General features: G+C 44.1%; 1 protein-coding gene across 3 annotated transcripts; it reads right to left on the reverse strand.

The window, feature by feature from the left end:
• Positions 1–1,708: 1,708 nt before the first annotated feature.
• On the reverse strand, positions 1,709–18,803 carry mpz (myelin protein zero). Of its 3 annotated transcripts, none has more exons than XM_079348953.1 (7): positions 18,552–18,803; positions 16,880–17,046; positions 12,876–13,089; positions 11,917–12,046; positions 11,363–11,405; positions 5,268–5,297; positions 1,709–4,214 (listed from the first exon to the last, which is right to left on the reverse strand). In XM_079348953.1, the coding sequence occupies exons 1-7, from the start codon at positions 18,595–18,597 to the stop codon at positions 4,203–4,205; spliced, it is 642 nt and encodes a 213-aa protein (XP_079205079.1). In that variant the 5' UTR covers positions 18,598–18,803; the 3' UTR covers positions 1,709–4,202. The 3 variants fall into 3 exon arrangements, with proteins under 3 accessions (XP_079205079.1, XP_079205078.1, XP_079205080.1); XM_079348952.1 differs by having other exon boundaries at positions 5,003–5,297; XM_079348954.1 differs by lacking the exon at positions 5,268–5,297.
• Positions 18,804–20,644: the final 1,841 nt, after the last annotated feature.

Genomic DNA, 20,644 nt, shown 5'->3' on the forward strand with positions numbered 1-20,644 from the left:
GTAAGGTTTTTCTATTTTCCCCTCCCTCTAAATGGGCGTTCAAGGACACGTTAGCTTGCTTGTTTGTTTGTTTCCCAATCACAAGAGTTTGGCATGTCTTTGGAAGAAAAAAAAAAGTAAACTGTTTTCCCCACAGTTGCTATTGCTTAAAAACAAGATGTAAGCTAAGATAACATCAACCAAGGAATACATGAAGGCAGACCGGAAGTAAAACCCAATCTAGAATAAAGCGGAATGTGGTAACTGCATCACACACGTATGAGGATATATGGTTCGGCTTGACTAGCTTTACCAGTATTGTATTAGAACTGGCACGATCATGCCATGGTGAATCGTAGCAGCAAGGCTCCATTAATGTTGGGTTGTTGTTTTTATTGTTCTACAAACAAGACAAACTATCTGCAATAAAGCTAAAGCACGTCAAAATACATTTTAGCTAAGTAAATACTTTTAAATCATATTTTTAATGTCAGTAACCTAAACATCCCTCCATTTCTACCAAACATTGCACCTTCCACTTGACATCCCCCCCCCGCCATTAATTATATGAACCCAAGGCTGGGTTCAGCTCGGTTTGACACTTCCTGGTTGAAAAAGAAGGGTACACTCAAATCTGTCAAGCAACAGGCGACTGACGAAGATATTTGATGCGTTATAATGAATAAAATATTTTAATGTAAAAATAGTCTGTGTGTTATTTTTTTGGTTGAAAATATGTTTGAAGTAATTTCTCGATGAGTTATTCTTAAGATTTATCGGAAGTTATTCACATAGGACTCATTGCTACTCATGCTAAGCTGACATTACCACATGCCTTTCAAATCTCCAGTCTTTAAGTCCCCAAAAGTTCTCCAGGAAACACCCACTTTTTCAAAAAATACTGTAGTGTCCTGTCATTTAAATTATCATTATACTGTTTAGGGCCATTGTCCTGGTGCTTACCGGTGAACATCCCACAATGCATTGCTAACTACAGCTCTTAACTGTTTTAGATCAAAAAAGTCAATTTTAGTGTTGAAAATTGGATGTAAATTAACAGTGTGGTAGCATCAAAACAGAAGCTCAAGAAGACAGAAACTAGCATCATCAAACATCCATTCAGGTGCTGTGGCATGCTGAGCAGGTCATCAGGCATCAGTTAAAGACTGTGATTGTAATGTGCGTTTAACTGTACGAATATGAAGCAGAGCCTTTAAGAATATGTCTGCTCACTGAACCCCGCCTGCAAATTAAGTCAAGAAAAATTCAGCCTTTCTGCAAATTACACCTCATTTTGTCCCCGAGTAAAATGTGAAAAGGTTGTTAATGGTCCCTGAGCATTCATTGTAAGTTCATCATCTTTACTTTAACACAGCATGTGTTGGAAAAAAAGTGGGCATTATCAGGTGAAACCATTTTACCCCTCACCTGCTGTCATTAAAATTTAATTTAAAAACAGAAGAAAAATTACCTCATGGTCCCTCCTCAGAATGTAAAAAAACTTCAGATAAGGTTCTGCATATTCTTAAATGCTTTTAGATAACTATTAAGAAGTTGTGCTTTTATGCCAGTATTCAGATACTTCAAATGTTGGGCATCTCATTTAAAAAAAAAGACTTTCTTCTTTTGAAAAGTTCATGAAAGTACATCTTGGCAGAGAGAATCGTGACAGATTTGCACAATGCTTGGGACTTGGAAGTGAAAGAAAGAGACTGTAGACATTTTCAGCTGGGTTTACTTCACTGTCTTCTGTTGACAACAGCTGCGCTTGGGGCTTTTTTATTTATGGTCTCTTTACAACATATTATACAGAGTCATCAAAAGTTGTTAGCGTTGTAGATTTATCACAAGCATTAAAAAAGAAATGTAAAAAAAAAAAAGAAAATGTAAGAAGCTCCAGTCATTTGAAATAAAGGATGGTTATTTTGCAGCTATGACTAACACAGTTCACGATACATATAAAACACTTTTAAAGGCATTTTAGTGCTGTTTGTCTTATGTCAGGTGTCTGTGTGGCGTTGCAGAAAAATAAGAAAACATTCAAACTAATCCATCTGACTGGATAGTTAAACAGCGACTAGTGAAACAGATCTCCAGTTATGAACATGGATGTTTTTTTTTTAGCACCTCCATTCCTGTTATGAATTTTAAAGGAACATTCAAGTCTATGCTATCCACCCTGCATATCAAGCACACAGATCACAATCCATCTTTGGCTCAGGGTTGGAGAAGGAGCCTCTCTTAAAGAAAACTCTGGGGGGAAGAAGCTCTATCAGTGGTGATACATATGGATTTTTGGCTTGGCTTAACACGTCAGATAACTCTCTTCCACCAAAGCTTTCTCCATCAGCATGCACCTTCCTCCCCCTGCCCATTTTTTATTTATTTTTTTGACTCCCCAGCCAAATCGCGCTGAATCTGAGGCTAACCCCACCTTTATTCACACTTAATCTTCTCTTCTTCCAACACCGCATGAAAAACCTCGATTTACAGAAACGACAGCCACACAGTACCTTCCATAACACTTGAGGTCAGAAACATAATCACATCTTTAATGAAGTGCAACTACATTTCTTCCCGAGAAAAACATGTTCTCTGTGTTGTTTCTTGTGTAAAACATTTCAAATGACATTATTTGCTTTACTTAGGGTGACACTGTTTTGCTTATATCAAATCTAATTTTGAACACTCTAAACTTAACACACATATACATAAAACACACGTCGTATTTGCAACCGGAATAGAGCTAGCTAGATTATAAGTTTCTGTTTGGCGTCTTTAGTAAGAACTAAAGGCGAAATTCTGCCCATATGTTTGCCTTCCTTTGCCAGGAGGGGGCAGAGGAGAGCATTTTTTTGGCATTCAAACCAGCAGAAACAAGACAGTAAGGGGGGCTTGGAGGAAGGAGGGACAGGTGGGCCGGCAGGGGATGTGCCTTTGGGGGGGTGGTGGAATTTTGAAGGGCGAATGAGCTGGCAATCGTCGATCATTGGGCAATACGGAGGGAGGGGTGGGAGATGTCCGCCACAGTTTGAAAAATAGAAGAAGAAGAAGAAGGGCTGAAGAAAGGAACGAGGGGCAGAGCATTGTGCTGTAAGCCTGGCAGTCAGATAAGGAGAAGCTTAAAGGGTGGAGTGGATTCTGCATAGGCCTTTTTCTGTGGGGAGGAATAATGCACTCCAGAGTCACCAAACGAACGGAAGAGGAAAGAGATAAAGAAAGGCAAAGACGTAAGGACAGAGAGAATGAAAGAGGAGTTCAGAGGGAGGAGATGAATCCAGAGATGGGAGAGTGAATAACAGAGAAAGGAGGAGAGCAGAGGGAGGGAGAGAGAGAGAGAGGAAGATGTAGAGAGAGATATCCCTTCACCAGCACGTGCTACAATAATTAGCCTTGGGTTGGCAAGGAGAAACGTGCAGGCGGATTAACCGGACCTAAAATAACTCTGAGAGCACAGAAGCTGCACCTCTTCCTGTAAGCCCCTTTGTCAGACTCCTGAACGCGACTGACCGCCCTCTGTGGCCGTGACGTCATTCCAGGTTGTCAGTCACCGGCCGTGGAGTCAACAACGGACACTCTCGGCGAGGCGGAAAAACTCGCCTCTCTCTCTTCTTCCCCTCCCAACCCTGATGGCTGAAAAATGTGCAGCTGTTACAGTAAGCCCTGTGCGCTCTTATAGGGCCAGAAATAGCCCCCTTTAGCCAGGGCAGGGACACAGCGACAACCTCCATTAGCTCAAATGTGAGAGGATTGAATCACCCCAAGCTCCGGGGCTTGAACCTCTATCTATGCTGGACCGGGAGCAGGAATCATATTTCTCTGCCACTATCCCTGTCTTCTGCTTCTCCGTCTCTCTTTGTCTCTGTCTGAAGTCCAGAGTGCGCTCGCAGCGCCGCTCAGTGTGTGTGATTGAGTCGTAAACATTAAAGCAGGAGATTCAGGGGAATCTAAACACAGTGGGACGGTCTTTCGGGTTCCTCTTAAGGATGTTATGTGCATAGTTAGGCCTTGGAACAGTTTTAAAGGCTTCCCAATGAGTGCATTATAGGGTCTCCTATACGTTGTAAAAATTATTTGACACCAATGCCACTGATATAGCAGGGCTATTCTTACAGCCAGTGCTGTCTTGAAAGAGTAGAGATAATAGGAAATAATGGGGGTTGCATCAGGCTGGGCAGAAAAGGAGGGAGCAGACTAGAGGAGTGGAGGCAGTCATGGAGAAGTCAGACCTTTATCTATGGGAGAGAGAGAGAGAGAGAGAGAGAGAGAGAGAGAAGAAAGAAAAGAGGGAAGGGAATTGAGAGAAGAAGAGAAACAGGATAGAGCAGTTAGCATATAAATCACGTCTGTAATTTGAATTAACAAGAAAGGCAAGTAATGAAACAGTGAAACGGAGAAAGAGGAAGAAATGGGATAGGAGAAGTAAAGAATGGAGATCAGCTTGAGGGGAGAAAGTTAGAGTTTGACAGGATGCCTAAAAAAACAAAAAAGGCAAATTGGCTTGTCCCCGCAGCTTGGGTTTGGTGATGCGTATCGGACGCACTTGGAGAGAGCTTTCTGGGCGGATAGGATCACAATGAAAGGAACCAGAAAGGCAAAGACCCCGGGGAGTGGCTTTTTAGATTTTGTTATCAAACCCTCGTCGTCTTCGGGTCTCGCTTCAAATGGCATATCTTATGACCTGACAAAAGTAGTCGGGGTGCCGGCTGGTGTAAGAGATTATCACGACATCTTAGATCGGGGCTCATATAGCTGCGTCTACAGTCCTCAGCCTGTGACAAGAGCTGATATGATTTGACTTATTTATTCAGGGACTCAGGTTGGCGTTGAAGTGGGTGTAAAGTAGGTTTGTGATTGAACTCTCCTGCTGTCTCCTCAGTAGACTTCCCACTCTTTTATCCTCGACCCCTGCCTCCCCCTTTGGCCTCCCCCGCCTCCCGATAGGTGTGTTATTTGAAGGTGAGCTGATTGGCAAGGCGGGAAAGGAGGCCAAGGGATTTGGACCTCGCTATTCCTCCCTCACCGGCAGGCACCTCCTCCCCGTTTTTGCGGGTCAGCTCCAGCTCGATGGTCATCAGCACCCTGCCCGAGCCTTCCTCCCCTCCTCCCCCCACCTTCTCTGTCTTTCTGACTATGGTTCGCTGCTTCTGCTCGGGCTGGGCCTTCGCCATCGCCTGGCGCACGGGCTGGAGCAGCCGGCCGGCAAGCCCGCCCCAGCCCCTCCCCGTATCCTATTTCTTATCCTTGCGTGACTCCTGCTTCTTCTTTTCAGAGGCGGCCGCCTTCACCTTGGAGGGGTCGGCGGGAGGCGCGGGGCCCTGTGGGGGAGGAGGGAGAGGGGGTCGGGGGGAGAACAGGGGAGGAGAGTCACTTCAGGAGGAAAGGAGCGTAAGGGAGATAGAGAGAGTGAGGGAGATAAAGGGCAAGGAAGGGTGAGATGGGTGCGTTAAAGATGAGACAATGAGAGATGTGGTGAGCAGGATGGGCGGAGCTGTGTGAAGAGGAGAGAAAAAAACACCTTTAGGTAGGGGAGGAGGTGAGACACGTTCAAAGAGACAGGGGGGGGAGGAGGTAGAGAGACAGTCCTTTTAGGGGAGGGGGTAGCAAGTGAGAGGGGGCGGAGTCCAGAGCTGTAAGGGGGTGACAAAACAGGTAACCATGCGTTAGGATGGGACACAGTGGCAGGTAGGCTCCACACACCTGCGACAAAAGATCAATGATACACACTCACACACTTACACACCCACGCACACAGTTTTTATGCTAATAATAAGCAACTTAAAATTGGACTTTTTTAATCAAATTATTGCTGATTTCCTCCAGTGTCACTCTTGTCTCATAAATCAGTCCAGAGAAAAGATTTATTCAGGACATTTTAGATAAAAATGTTAAACCAGAAATACATTTGGCTGAAAAGTGACATTTTATAAACATCTAAATGTAATTTTATAAGCTGTTGTTAAAACTTCAGTTCAATGAAAATATCTCAGTGTATCCCTTCGAGCTCTGCATCCCAATGAAATATAGCCGATAAAGTATGACCAAAATAATCGAAAGAAAATCTGTAACCTCGTCTCAAATATTCAAATCTGGCCTTTTTTGGTATTCCATATAAAGTTTGTGTTGCCTTTGAGTATATTTTTTAAGCTACGTTTGAGCATTATCCTCATAGTTATGTTATTCAAATGCATTTCTTTGTCTGTGTTTTGCTTTCTTTCTTTCCGTTTTGATGCATGACTTTTTTTTTATGCATAAATAGAAAAAGAAAAAAAAAAGGCATCGTCTCGCCAGGACCCTTTCGAAAAAGATGATGCCTCCTCAGGAGTAATCATTAAACTTTAATCTTTCAACTCGATTTAATTCGGTGTATAGACACCTTCTGTAAACATAACATTTAGACTTTTAGAGTTACACAAAAAAAATAATTGAAAAGCAGATTTATTATATTGCTCTAAAGACAAGCTGCACTTCGAGGCACACGGCCCTCGCACATTCATAAAGGGGAAGTATGTGGAAATTAAATAGTTGTTTACAAATCCTTTAATGAGGCTATAAAAGGGAGGAAAGATAAATCAATATAGATTTCTCTGTCGCTGCGGTCAGAGAAAAAGCTCCTCAACTCTCCGAGTGATATTTTTACATAAAGGCCAACATCAGCTTTAAATATTCATCCAACTAAAACTTATATAATTCACCCATTCACTCCCACTCATTCTGCATATTGTCTGTGCAGTGTCTAAAAAAAAAAAAAAAAAAAAAAACATCTCTGAAAAGAAATCTATGAAAAGAAGAGGAGGGAGGAGGGAAAAAGGAAGTAAAGTGAGGTTCCACTTGTGCACAACAAGTCCACGAGGAAGGAGTGGACAGAGTGGAGATAAGGTCAAGGTAACACTTAACTTTACAATAGCCATGTGCCAGTGCATTAACCTGCGAGTTCACCTGCTGAGAAGTCGCACAAGTGCACGACAATGCTCTGAAGGAGCTTAATAAAACTTCACTCATACAGAAGGTAACACTTGTGCTTTTTTTTCCCCACCAGTCGACCTGAAGGCCTGTTTGCTGTTTTTTTGAGGACAGGCTGAGGAAGTATTTCAGTCTCCAGTCCTCACATCCAGCGAGCTTGCCATTCACTCTATTACATCAGGTTAGTAGACAGTGGAAAGCACACTGGAGGCTGCTTCTACCCACTGAAGCTCCGACTAATAATACCCCGCTGATTGCATTAGAAAATTTATCATCTTTAATTATGCACTGTGCAAAAGCATCACGCTCTCTGATAAGACAGCAATCGAGGCGGCTACCATCCAACTCAATGGGGCAGCTGCTCATCCCATCCGGTGTCATTACCTTCGATCATACTTACACTCCCTCATACATCAATGCATTGTTTACCATTATGCATCCCACAGTACGGCTCTGTTTTTGGTGCAATGTATTGCAAGGCTCCCACGCTAATGACAGATCTGCGTCGTAAACACGCCGGAGCCTGCCAAGGCTGAATGCAAAAACCCCCCCCCCCCACCTTGTTACCGGGGCTGCACACACTTCAAAGGAGATGTGGGTACAGTGGCCAAACAGGAGGGACCAGTGGGGAGGTAGATAGGTAGTTAAGTGGTTGCGTCCCCCGCTGCATGCTAAAAAGAGACAGTGACAGGTGAGGTGGGAGATTGAGAGGTGGATGAAGGGTGAGAGGTAGTGATTTTCTGTCCAGAACCGAAGCTGATCAGAACCCAGAAGACCTGAGGAGGGAGAAGAGAGAAACTGGAAAGGAGCGGGGAGAGGGATGAGGGAGGATTGACAGAGCGAAAGAGGAGAGGAGTGGGGGGAATTACAGACAGATAGATGCTTCTCATGGTCAGCGAGGAAGTCAAAGAGAGAGAGAGAGAGAGAGAGAGGAGGAAGGGGAAGGAGGAGGATGCAACTGAGGGGAGGGAGACAAGGGAGGGGATAAAAGGAATGTGAATGAGAGAGCGAAAGAAAGAGGGAGGGAGTTAGTGAAGTGAAGGGGAGAGGAGAGGAAAGGGGAGGAGGCAATTGGGGGATGGATAGAAGAATGGGTGGGTTTTGCGCGCGCGCGCGTGTGTGTGTGTGTGCATGCATTCGCAAGGCAAAGATCGATACCAAGTGCACTCAATTATCATTCCAGTACAGTATGTGTGTTCACTCCTGTGAGCTTTGTGTGGCTGCAGGGTAAACTCCTCTCCCACAACTCCACCTAATGGGGACTAGCACACACCACAGGGTTCCTTTGTCTCGCTGTCTCCCTCCCTCCCTCCCTCCCTCACCCACCTACCCACCCACAGCAATCTTTTTAGAGATTTGTAGTGCAAGGCTAGCAAACGGAAAGTAACGAAGATGGTGCGGCTGATACAAAATTGTGTTGTGTCAGCAGAGCCTCCTAATAAGGGCTATTTGATCAAACAACCACTTATGAGCGCACTGTACAATCCCCAGAGTCCTCTGTGTGTGGTGTAGCTTCAAGAGAGGAATCAGCTCTGAGGGAGGAAATAAATAAAATAAAAAAAGAAGGGATTTTGAGCTTGGATGGAGAGGCTGTATGTATTTCTCTCCTTTCCACAGCCAGGAATTTACAGGAGAGTAACTGTAAATGACAACATTGTCAAATACTTCACTGTCCTTTCGGCGGCAAGTTATTTATTCATATATGCACTGTCACCCGCCGCAGGCACTTGAGAGCAACTGACTGCAGCTCAAGAGTAACCTGACAATCACACGACAGAAGAAAGGGAAGGAGAAGACAGAGGGAGGAAGAGGGGGCTCCTGGGAGACGAGAAGGAGCGCTCTTGTTTGAGGTTCGGCCCTCTCTTTTTACCGCCCTCTAGGAACGTGTTGGCTTTAAGGAGCAGGTTCCTTCAGGAAACGAGGGAACCTGATTTTAATTTATTTCCCTCCAAATAATTGTAATTATTTATTTATGATGACTGGAATGTTCACGCTTTAATCGAGGAGACAGGACAGTGGCGGGAGCTGGAGATGACGTCGCGTAACCTCGAGGACCTTTGTGCAAAGGTCCCTCAAATTGACACAATGCTTTTTTTTTTTTTTTCATTGTCCTGTTGAGTTCACCCCATTAAAGTCCTCTGTATATATCACTCCCTACTACTTTGGAAATGTATTTATGTTTATGTTACTATTTTATTCAGTTTTTGACTTTTTTTTTTATTTTTAAATGTGTACTGCTGCTGCTGTAACGCCCGAATTTCCCCATTGGGGATCAATAAAGCTATGTCTTATCTTATCTTTCTTTATAAATTCCTGATCTGATAATATATTGGTACAATCAAACCCACAATCGTTTCACTTTGGTATGAGCATCAGCAGTGAAAGTCCCTGGTGAGACTTTTGTAGGTTACACTTGGTAAATATTTATCCTGCTCCTCTGCAGTACGGTTAAAAAAGTTTATTCAGAGATGAATTAGAATCCAGAATGTTTTTAAGGTTTAATGTATATTGGGGTTTTTTAATTTTTTTTTAGCTTGATGGACTCTTCATTGATCCCGAGGGACATTTGATCAAAACCTAGACAAGCCGTCACCAGTCATGCACACATACATTTTGAGTTTCCTTCTGATCCCATGATGACGCTTAATTTCCGGTTGTTTTCCTGAGATCTCCTCTTCTGCATGTCGCCATCTTGAGATGACTTCAGCAGTTCTACTGTGATAAGTTCATTTCTTGAGAGCTCGAGAAAATCAATCAACACTGTTGATTCATTGCGATAGATACATGGAAGTGTGTCCTCTTCGGGCTTCCATAGAAAGCGGTGAGTTTTGTCAAACAATAATGTGGGAAACTACTGTCAGAACGTTTGATAATTAATCGAAGTAGATATTTTATTGCATTAAACATGAAGGACTCTTTGTTGATTATTTCTTGCAGCAGATACAAAAAAGTTATTTAAGATTTTCAAACCAATCAACAAAAACTCTGAAAATACTTCCAGTGTTATGAGCCAGGTGTAAAGACTAGTTTGTTCTCATTTCTGGGAGTAACATATCAATTAATGCCACGTTTGGCTGAAGTACAAAATCCAGAACTAAATGAATGAGGAGCTGAATTTAAGCTCGAAGAGTTGACTCTGATTACCGAGCTGAACCAAATTATCTAGCATGCTGAAAAGACCCCAAGTTCCCACCGGCAGTTTGGGCCACAGGGGGAAGATGGTACACTCCTTACCGCTGGCAGAAGCCTGCAGACACCGCCGCCGCCGCTGCTACCACGTCTTAACATTAGCTGCTACCTGCGGCTAAATAACTCCCTGTCACAATGGCACCTTTGATCTCCTGCCTCTGATAACTTCAGAGTGTCTCTCATTTCAAAGCTGATTTTTGATTTAGAAAACGCCTTGAACTTAAGTCCCTTGACTCCTGTTTTCCCTCCATTATCAGCATGCCAAGCGTACAGTCGATTACAATGCAACCCCGCAACCATCCAGCCCCCGCATTACCACGGAGTAATCAAACAGAACTTGCCCTGGTGCCTTGTATTCACTAAAGAATACAAGCCACCAAAATGTCTGATTAATCCACCACTTTAGGCTATCGCACTCCCAAGAGGAATAGAGAGAAAAGGAAAATAGCCCAGATCCTTGGCGTGCAGCAGAGTAAAACCACTGATAACAGCCGAGATCATAATAGGCCCAGTGATTTTCATTTGACTCCCAGTGAGCGAAATCAGCAGCTCCCGTCCGTCTCCCCACTGTGAGCAAATCACAGCCTCCATTCAATACCTCAATAGCATTATGGCCGTGACACGGCCTCAGCCATTTCGCAGCCGCTGGTTTGATTTTTGCCCTGTGGCTGTTTACTCGCTCTGTGCTGTTTGCCCCCCCTGAGGGAGCTGAAGGGGGGAGCCAGGGCCACAGGAGCTTTAAAGCATCTCGTATGTTGAGAATCTTAACAGCTTGAACACCATTATTAACGTTCGCCGGGCTGCGTTTGAATGACATGTTATTTTGTTGTTGATCATGAAGCTTTTGAGGAGGAGCCGGGTGACTGTGTGGACAGATCTGAGCTGCCTGGACTGGCATTGGGGGAATGCGATTATGAAACTGTGCCGTTCTGCACTGTCATGTCTGATGTGTGCTATTGTGAGGCTGCACTGCTTCAAAATAGATGAATATTCCTTTTGACAACACGCTTCCTGCGCCTTGCAAACATCCCAACACTGAATGCCATTGTAATCTCTTCAAAAAGACGTCATTTCGCTATTTAGCGCCAGAACATGACAGGAGATGAAGCTGTTGCGTTTGGTGTCTGTAGACCGGAGGTGTAGATGTCATGAAGGGTGTGAGGAAAGAAGCAGAGGAGGAAGAGGAAGAGGGGGGAGGGGGGGTGTGAAGGAAGGAGAGGAGGTAACTTGCCTGTCTCTGCTGTGATCCCTCTTTCTTTTTCTTGCCATGTTTGCTGGAGGGGACAAAAGAAAGACAATGTCAGGATGTCGAATCTATCTCTCCCTCCAGTGGTCACAGGGCAGCATTGCCTGGCAGCCATCATAAAGAGAACATCAAGCTAATCTACGGGCCCTGTCTCAAACACAGCCCCCAGCTACAGGATGTGTTAGGATCTCAGAAGATTGGATAGGTGTAAGCGAGATGACGAATATATCATCTTCATGATCTTGTGGATTATCCACTCAGAGACCTTCACTTTAAATCTTTTAATCACTTTTCTTTTTGGATCTTTACAGTACTTTTTTTTAGATTACATTTAAATGAAAAATTATTATCGGTCTCTCTCCAGCTGACTTACCTCAAATCATAATCCCCCACACCTGACCAAAATAAAATCATGACACTGTGACTATGCCTTCTTGGCCACGCAGGTGTCTGTGCCAGGGATGGGCTCTGGCTTCAGCTCCAGTCCCTGGCACAGACCGGACTGGCAGAGCACCGCAGGCCACAGGCCGGTCACTGACCTGACACTGAGGCTGAAGACGCGGCGCGCCACCAGGAACCTCATCAGGTAGTAGATGACCACAATAAGCACCAGCAGGCCCAGCACCACGCCGATGATGGCTCCTGTGATCACACCGGCCTGGATGGGAACTGTGGGCAGAGCAGAGGAGACGGTGGGGGGGGAAAAAGGAAGGGAGGGTTAGAAGGTAGGAGAGAGCAAAGGAGATAAATTGGGAGGATAAAAAGGAGGTGAGAAGGAAGAAAGTGGCACAGAGAGGTAGGGGACGGTTTGAAATAATAAAGATGCTTTCATACAAGGGAAGAAAAGGAGGTGAGAGGTAAGCAAGGAACAAAGCCAAAAGGAAAAGGAATGGGAGATGAAACAAGGAAAGAGAGCAAAGGTAAAATAAAGGTTGAATGAAATATGAAGAACACAAGTTCAGTAGAGGCAGAGGAAGGGAGGAAAAGATAAGGTAGAATAAAGGTGAGAACAGGGACAGAGTGAGGGAGGGGAGAGAGGGGGGACAGGACGGAGGGGGGGAGGGGGACAATAGAGGAGGGGACGATACGATGGAAAAGGGGAAAGAGGAGAGAAATGGGATGAGAAGGCAAGGAGGGGGGTGAAAAGAAGGCAGTGATAGCAATCTCAAAAAGAAAAAGAGATAAAATTGTAATTGATTTAATTTAACAGGAGGTGCGGTGAATTCTAAACGAGGCAGTGCTACAACAAGTCTGAGCGCAGAGCTGGCTGTAGTCTGATGTGCAGAGCAAATTGAGATTAATTTCAGAGTTTGGGATGATTATAACAACAATTGAAAACAGTTGGCTTCTGATGACAAAAATTCTCTAAAATATGCCATATGGGCTCAGTGGAAAGCTAACGAGCAGACACAGATGTAAGACAACACAGGCATTAGACTTTGGATTTGATTTTCCTGACGAACTCCCGCAGGACTCACAGTACTCCTTCTTGGCTCACCCTTTTCAAAAACCAGCAGGCGAACATTGGAGGGCCGGCCCACTATGTCAGGGGGGTTCTTGGCGTCGCAGGTGAAGGTGCCATTGTCGCTGAAGTCCAGGTTCTTCAGCAGGATTGAGCCGTCACGGCGACCAGGGTTCCCCACAAACTCCAACCGGTCCCTGAAGGGGCCCTTGTTGTCAACGTAGGCAGCACCACCAGTGTAGTGGAAGATCTGTGAAGGACAAAGAACATGTTAAAGATTATGCATGTGCAGTAATATGCATTGACTTGAGAGTTACTGCGGATGCAGACAAAGACACTCAGGTGATGAGGAAGCGTCAAGTCGGGCTGGAAACATTGTGCTAGTTTGACATGCAAATAAAAACAAAGTATTTTTGTTACAAGTCTTTATCTCCATCTGAAATAGTTTTGTTTTTTTCCAATTCAGCACCTAATCGAAGTGATGTGTGTGTTTTTTCGACTTTATCTACAGTTACTACTGCACCCATTGGTTTCTGAAGACACCATTTGAAGCCCAATGATGCCAACCCAGTCATTCTTTGCCTGTATATAAAACTGATGAAATCAGTAAAAATTCAACATATGTGAAACGAAAAAAAAGAAAACAAAAATTGTTCTTGTACTAGGCTTTACATGTTTTTATTTCTGCTGTAAAAAATGGCATTATGACCTAACGGGGATTGCTTGGTTTTTGCAGAGGCTTCAAAGTGGATATGCTAGAAACTGCAGTTTTTCGCACTTTAGGTTGCCGCTCGGTTGTTGCACTTGCGGTTTATTCGTATTTTATAGATGTAGACAAGATCATGAGACAAACGTATGAGTCTAGTCTGTACCAGCAAGTTTGACTCAATTGATATTAAATCTTTTGTTCAGTTCTCTGTAGGTCTGCACAATGTCCTGAGGGTTGAATTCACTCTTTTTAGCAGCTACATGCTCGTGTTAGCTAGCAAGTCGCTACCTTTGTCTGTGTGCTCTTTGACCTTTGACAGAGAGTCAATATTGTCTTTATTCTGCTGTTTCAGGCTTTAAAAAAAGTCCACAGTTATAGCACTGACAGTGAGTAAAAACATCTAAGTTGACTAACTAAAAACCAAAACAATGTGCTAAAAGGTGCTAAACATCTCAGAACTTGCTAACCAACACAGTCAGGTGGTCATTGTGCGACATATTGTATTTATTTAATCTTAGCTTGTTTAGATTGAATCAGCTAAAAGTCAAACATGTTTCAACACTTTACATCTTTATTTGATTTTAGTCTGGCTGGTTGTGTCTAGACTACGGCGGCTTAGCTCACAAATGCTTTTCACTTTTCTTCTTGAAACAAAAGCAATTCTGTAGAGAACATATTCACAGTCGTGATTTTAACATGAGCTGTCAAAAAGTATGATTTTCATACCAGACAAAAGTCTGAACCATCAGCACTGGTACTGATGTATTTTGTTACACAGCCCAACATATAAGTGCAGATGACGGCCAAACTAAAAGCTTAATGATTTCTCAGGGAAGCCTAAAGTGCCCAAGGCAAAAGCAAGGGCAAGTCCAGTCAAATCCGCTGGTTTATTCAGTACATTTTATATGACGGACATATTCTCAATGTGCTCTGTAAGTTAAGTCGGTGCTGTATCTGCAGAATGCACAAGTTCAAGGGCCAAATTCAACATTTATTTTAGGGAATAAAAAGTTTACATTTCAGTACAGAATTGAAGGTTTGATACTGACAAACGCTGCATTAATTATAAGCAGCCTTTCGCCTGATATGAACATGTCAGGACCCATATTAAAGGGACAAATGCACCATGAAAACTGATATAGAGACATATGAAACTGTAAATCTGTCCCGGCGGGGGAAAGAAATAAGCGACAGATGATAAGTGAAAAAAAAAAAAAAGGGAGAAGAGAAATCTAGTTTCAAAGTGAGGGCACTGCGGGAGATGGATGAAAGCAAAGGAGGTGAGGGGAGGAGGTAATGAGAGAGGTTGGGAGGGACAAAGAAAGAAGGTCTGGGGAGGAGGAGATTAAGGGAGGTGGACAGAGGGAGGCGCAGTCAGGACGGTGAGATAGAGAGATTAGAGCGATGGCAGGACGATAAGGCCGGGGAGAGTGAAATTAAAGAGCAGGAGGCAGGTGAGCCGGCAGGATGAGGAGGAGGAGGAGGAGGAGGAGGAGGGGGGGGGACTATGAGAGACAGTTTATTATTTCCTACTCAATACAAGACTGCAGCACTCAGAATAAATTGAGTATTGTTTGAGTGTGTGATGACATTATCACACAGAGCTGCATTCATCAGAATAAACCGGTATTCCTTTGTTTGTTTGTTTTTTTAACAATGCAAGTGTTGGTAAGAGTGTTCAAAACTGTGAATTACACCATAATGTAGTAAAAAAGTATCATCCTGTTGTATCCTGCACAGAGTTCGCAGTTGATTCCTAATTGGTCAGATATCTGCATGCACATTTATTTAATTATTTCCAGAAGTCGTTCGATGTGACATCAGTACACAACCCCCTCCTCTGTCAAGATTTGTGTCCCTCTTGGTGCCTGGTAGGGGCAGCGAGGGTGTAAACAAAAACGTCTTTTGACAAATGAGGTTAGCCATTGTTGTCAACAGTACTAGTCCGTTGTGCAAAGAGGCTTTTTGTTTTTCCTCCTTAATATTAATGTTGAATTTGGTGAATTTGATAAAAGGTTAACCCTCAGATGGAGTTAATAACAGAGCAGAGTTTCATGGAGGAAGATCAGCAGTGAAATAGGGCACTGTTCTCCTCTGGTGTAACTTAATGAGTTATGCTTAATATGTCTACTCTCAGCTGCAAACGGCTCATCACTCTCCACACAAACTCTCTGCTAAGTCTGTGTGTCTGCTCCGAGGGAGCTGGGCGGGTATTGTTTGTTATCGCTATCACAGATGATTTGGACCAAAGATAGCTGAGGTCATGAGAGTGGGGGGGGGGGGGGGGGGGGGGGGGGGGGGGGGGGGGGAACAGCACACAAGCTTCAGAGGATCACTATGAAGATATCACAAACAGATCAAACATTATTGATACGTGTTTGAATACCGTGGCAACAAACCCATCCTCCATACTGTGTCATTTCTAGTTTTTTTAATTACAAATTACTGGCACAGATGACAAATGGCAAACTGCTGCATAATGTTGAAAATTGCAAAAATTTTGCAATTAAAACAACTTTCTCTCTCTCTCTCTCTCTATCTTTGTTATTGAAGCAGCTTTTGAATGAAAAGAAAACTGAGTTTTTGTAAAGCTTTGGCACATTACGATGACATTGATCATTAAAGTAATGGAGATCAGTATCAGTTTTAAATCTTTATCAACCAAAAGTAATGAAGTAAGTAACATTTTGGCAACCTTTGCAGAGACATATTAAACTGAATGGTACATGAGTTGTAATTATCTTTTTTTTTAGCACCTTTAATGGATGAAATCCAAAGAAAAGAGCTTCACAATAAGCAAACTAAATACACAGACGATATATGCCTGCTCTGTGATGAACACAGCTGTGCAAGGCTTTACTGTTTTTATAACAAAAAGATGTGAAAAATGATATTTAAGGGTTTAATATTTACTCTTCAATATTATATTGCAGCCCTGAAACTTCAAATAACAGTTTTTTTTATGTATTTTCACCAGGTTAGAAAAGGACCCCCCCAACCTGCATGCCCACTTTAAGCATTTTTCAAAAACTATGCCAAGGTTGGATTTAAACTCAACATTTAGGCTGAGGGTGAGAGGAGTACTTATAGTTTGTAGTCATGTAATGAGGTTTTTGTTGACATTAACTACTCGGGGAGAGATTTATTCGCTGCCTGATTTTACGAGGAAACTCTCTGCTTACAAGACATTAAAACATCCTCACAGGATCATAACACGATTTGATAATGATACACCTGTCCGGTGCCACATCTTGTGGTGTGTGTGTGTGTGTGTGTGTAGGTGTGTGTGTGTGTGTGTGTGTGTGTGTGTGTGTGTGTGTGTGTAAATTACAGAGATGCTGTCCCGGGAGCCATCAGGCCTGTAAGTCCAGGAGAAGGTGACGTCCTCTGAGGTCCAGCGCCAGGAGAAGAAGGAACAGGACAGCCGGATGTCGGAGCCCACCAGGGCGTGGCGCTCCCAGCCGGTGTAGATCACGATGGCCTGGGACTGCTCAGGCACTGGGACACAGAGCAGGTGGATGCTTAGCTCACAAATGAACACATCCAACAAGTGAAATATCAGAGGGGTTCAACTTGGCTTTGGGTTAACATTGCCTCGACGATTTCCTTTCTTACATGTGAGGAGCTGCAAGCTGCACTGAAACAAGTTTGCAAAATACTGACTGAGAGCTCCATACAGTAAATCCAGTTATGTAAAAGCAAAGTACTGACAGGCACTTCTCCTTAACTCATAACATGCTTGAACATTTTTACAAGCCTTACTGTAATTACAGGCACACAAAGCATTACTCACACTCGATTTAATTAGTTTTCTCCTTGAAATCAGGCAAACAAATCCCAAAAGCTTAAATATGCACGAGACACACGCCGATAAACTCGACATTTAGCCGTGTCAGATCCTCCATCGACTCAGACATGCACTCAGTAAATATTTGGATTATCACAGGAATGTTGGTGCTAGTCTCTTAAAGTCAAAGGGGAACATCATTTTCTCCGTTAATATGGATTATGTTGGCTTAATCACGGCCACTGTTGATGCTTGAATAATATTTAATGATCGATGTTAATTTGATTTGGCTGCAGAATCAATATTTTACTTCCCTCGAAAATGCACTCAGCATCTCAAACAAGCAGCAAAGCCTGCTGGGAGCTGTGCAGCCCGGCCACCTTTATGTTAGTGAAAAGCAGCATTTTGCTATTGTTCTCTTAAAGTAAATGCAAATGGCCCACAGTATACATAGCTGTATTCGAACATCTATAGCAGCATAAGCGCTCTCTTCCCCTATTCAACACGTGGAAGGTAAAGTTCACAGCGTTCACCGAGAGCGTCCTTGAGTGAACACCTTTAGAGCAGACAGCCACCACAGAACACGTCAATGAAATCACGCTTGAGGTTTTTTTAATTAGAATTCTGAGAAAACTGAAAAACACCTGACAGGCTGGGAGCTGAGAAAGCTGCCTACCTGAGAGTGAAAGTGTCTGCCAACCTTTGGCATAAAAAGTCCCAACATTAGTGCTATTTAACTTTGCAAGCTTAGAGAAAGCTGGTTTAAAAGAGGAGCACCAATCCTCTTATTAAGCACGGGTCATTTGTCACAAAACACCTGAGGATATACTCTGCAGGCATGCAAATGGCTTTGTTTCAATTATAGAGCATAACGTAATCATTGAAATGCTTTACTTCTGTGTTAAGCCAGTGAAGAGAGAGATATTTCATTTCAAAGAAAGATCAATTAATGTACTGTTTAGCCTATTGACCCCTCCTATTAACATCAAGTCCATCAGTATTCAGGTAGGCACTACAGAGGAAATAAGGAGATAAAGCCCTGCTCATCATATCCTCGTTTAACCTTTAACCTCACATCAGTGGAAAGATAATTTTTACATCTCCACTATCAATAGCTGCAATCCACTGTGGGCTTTCTTTGAGACCTCATCAAAATAAATCTCAATAAAAAGTTAAAAGAAGATCCATTGCGTCTTTTTTTTTTTTTTTTTTTTACCTATTCCCAGGAGGACAACCGACGCCAGCGCCAAAAACGTCAGCATGGTTTCTGGTTTCTACGGAGCTCCCAAACGACTGATGCCGCAGACCTGACGAGGAGTCGGCTGAAGGAAGGGTCCCACTCTGGAGGGAGCGCGGAGTGAAAAGGACGGGCAAAGAAAGAAAGGAAGAATAAAGAGTGGAGGGGTGCAGGATGCCAGGACACGGGGCTTCAAAACGGGACAACAACAGAAAACCTACTGTCCCCTGGTTTATACCCAACCACACCCCTCGCCCAGGGCCCGGCCCGGCCCATTCCTCCTCTCCACACATCCCCCAACCACCCCCACCCCTCCTGTCCTCTCTCTCCATTTCTGCCCTCATTGAAACAAATTGCACACATAATCTTCTGAAGTGGAAGGGGAAGAAAAAAACACCTGCGCATGTACAGTAGATGGTGGATTAATTGTGTAAACAATAGGCAACTTGGGGCAAATTTGCAAACTCTGCGCAGCAATCCACCGTGATGAATGTGACGTGTTAGATCGCACCCTCACTGTGATGTGCCTGAGATGAGAGGGAGAGATAATCAACGGTTTTCATGACGGCCATGAGCGAGGATGTGTGACAGGGAAGCATGACCATCTGCAGCGGCTCTGCATGTGATCGCTGCTCATATGTAAATATTACATGAGGACTGGTGGGAGGGAGGCTGTCTCGGCATGTATACAGTGGAGGAGGAGGAGGAGGGAGGATGAAGGGGATGCAGCATTGGGGTCAGTGCAGTGCTCTCTCCTCCATCCCCAGCCCTCAACCCTCTGTGCACTTTCACCCGCTCTGAGGCCAGCCGCCCAAAACAAAGCCCGACTCTTTGCTCTCTGTCCTCCCTCTCTCCAGATTCCTGTCGTTTGCTGACGTCTCGCACTTGGAGACAATGGGGCGAGAGGGGGACAGGGCCTGACTGGAGCCTGTCAATGGTGCTTTCTTCCTCTTCGGCCTCTCCCTTTTTCTTTCTTTTCACCCTGCCTCATCTTCTCCCCCTGCCCAGACAAAGCTCTGTATTCAAAGTGGGGCACCCACTCCTCGCTTTTCCAGTACCACAGACAGCGAGAGAGTGGGGAGAGACCTGCTATATATAGATGGGTTGATATGAGGACAAGATGCTCAGACATGAGAGCAAGACAGCGGTAGACAGTGGAAGAAGTTGAATATAGAGCCAGCTGTGTGCATGAGAATTTCTGCAGAAGCCTCATTTCCTGAGGCCTCATTCCATCATCTTGTCACATGTCATAAATATGCATTCACTAAGCCGCTGGCATCCGAAATGGGGAATACATGCAGAAATTAATGGTCTGCGGTTCTCCTCCAGCTTCTGCAAACACACAAGCTGGAATCACTTATCCTGTAAACCACATCAGTCTCAATGTGACTCCTCCTACCAAAGTTGGGAATGTAAGAAGAGGAGGCACTCGACGAGGATGTCCACTTCACAAACTTCTTGAGGTAATTAATTGAGCCTACTTTGCGGCGCGGAAAAATCGAGCGTCCCATACCAAAGGGGGCTCTTGGCCGGGACCGAAGAAAAGCATTTAGCGTCAGTCGCCTTTCACTTACATTTGAGTCCACAACATAAATTCTTGCCACTTGTGATAAATTGCAACCACTCATTCATCTTAACACCTCAAATACCCCCACTGACGGATCAGCTGAACAAAAATGGACCATCTGCCAACTTGTTGGCGCCATCAACTGTCTAAGCTTTGGCTTGAACGTCTAAATCGCGACATCCTTAACAATTATGGCAGATCCTGCCTGCGGGCCCCCAGAGAAACAGGGGGATTCTTTATGAGGCTGGCAGGTGCAGAATGTGGCAAGCGCCCAAACTCGTCAGAGCAGAGTGACGGTGGCAGCAGAGCTTGGCAGGCAGAAACTGTATCACATATAGACTGATGAGCGAAAGCAAACCCCCCCTCCCACCTCCCCCCTCCCACCACCACTACCAGTCCTTCAGCTGGCAGTAGTATAGCACACTAATGTAGGAGAGGGAGAGCTTATCTGCAGCTAAATTATACAGAGGACGAGTAGTGCAGAGAGGAGAACACCAGTACCAGT

The sequence above is a fragment of the Symphodus melops genome (genome assembly GCF_947650265.1).
Source record: "Symphodus melops genome assembly, chromosome: 7".
Taxonomy (NCBI): Eukaryota; Metazoa; Chordata; class Actinopteri; order Labriformes; family Labridae; genus Symphodus; species Symphodus melops.

Coding starts and splice junctions, on each gene's coding strand:
- mpz (XM_079348952.1), bottom strand. CDS start 18,597: ATGCTGACGTTTTTGGCGCTGGCGTCGGTTGTCCTCCTGGGAATAG. Junction 11,406..11,916: donor GTCTTCAGCCTCAGTGTCAG/GTCAGTGACCGG, acceptor TGTCCCCTCCAG/CAAACATGGCAAGAAAAAGA. Junction 5,298..11,362: donor AGGGATCACAGCAGAGACAG/GCAAGTTACCTC, acceptor CCTCCCCCACAG/GGCCCCGCGCCTCCCGCCGA.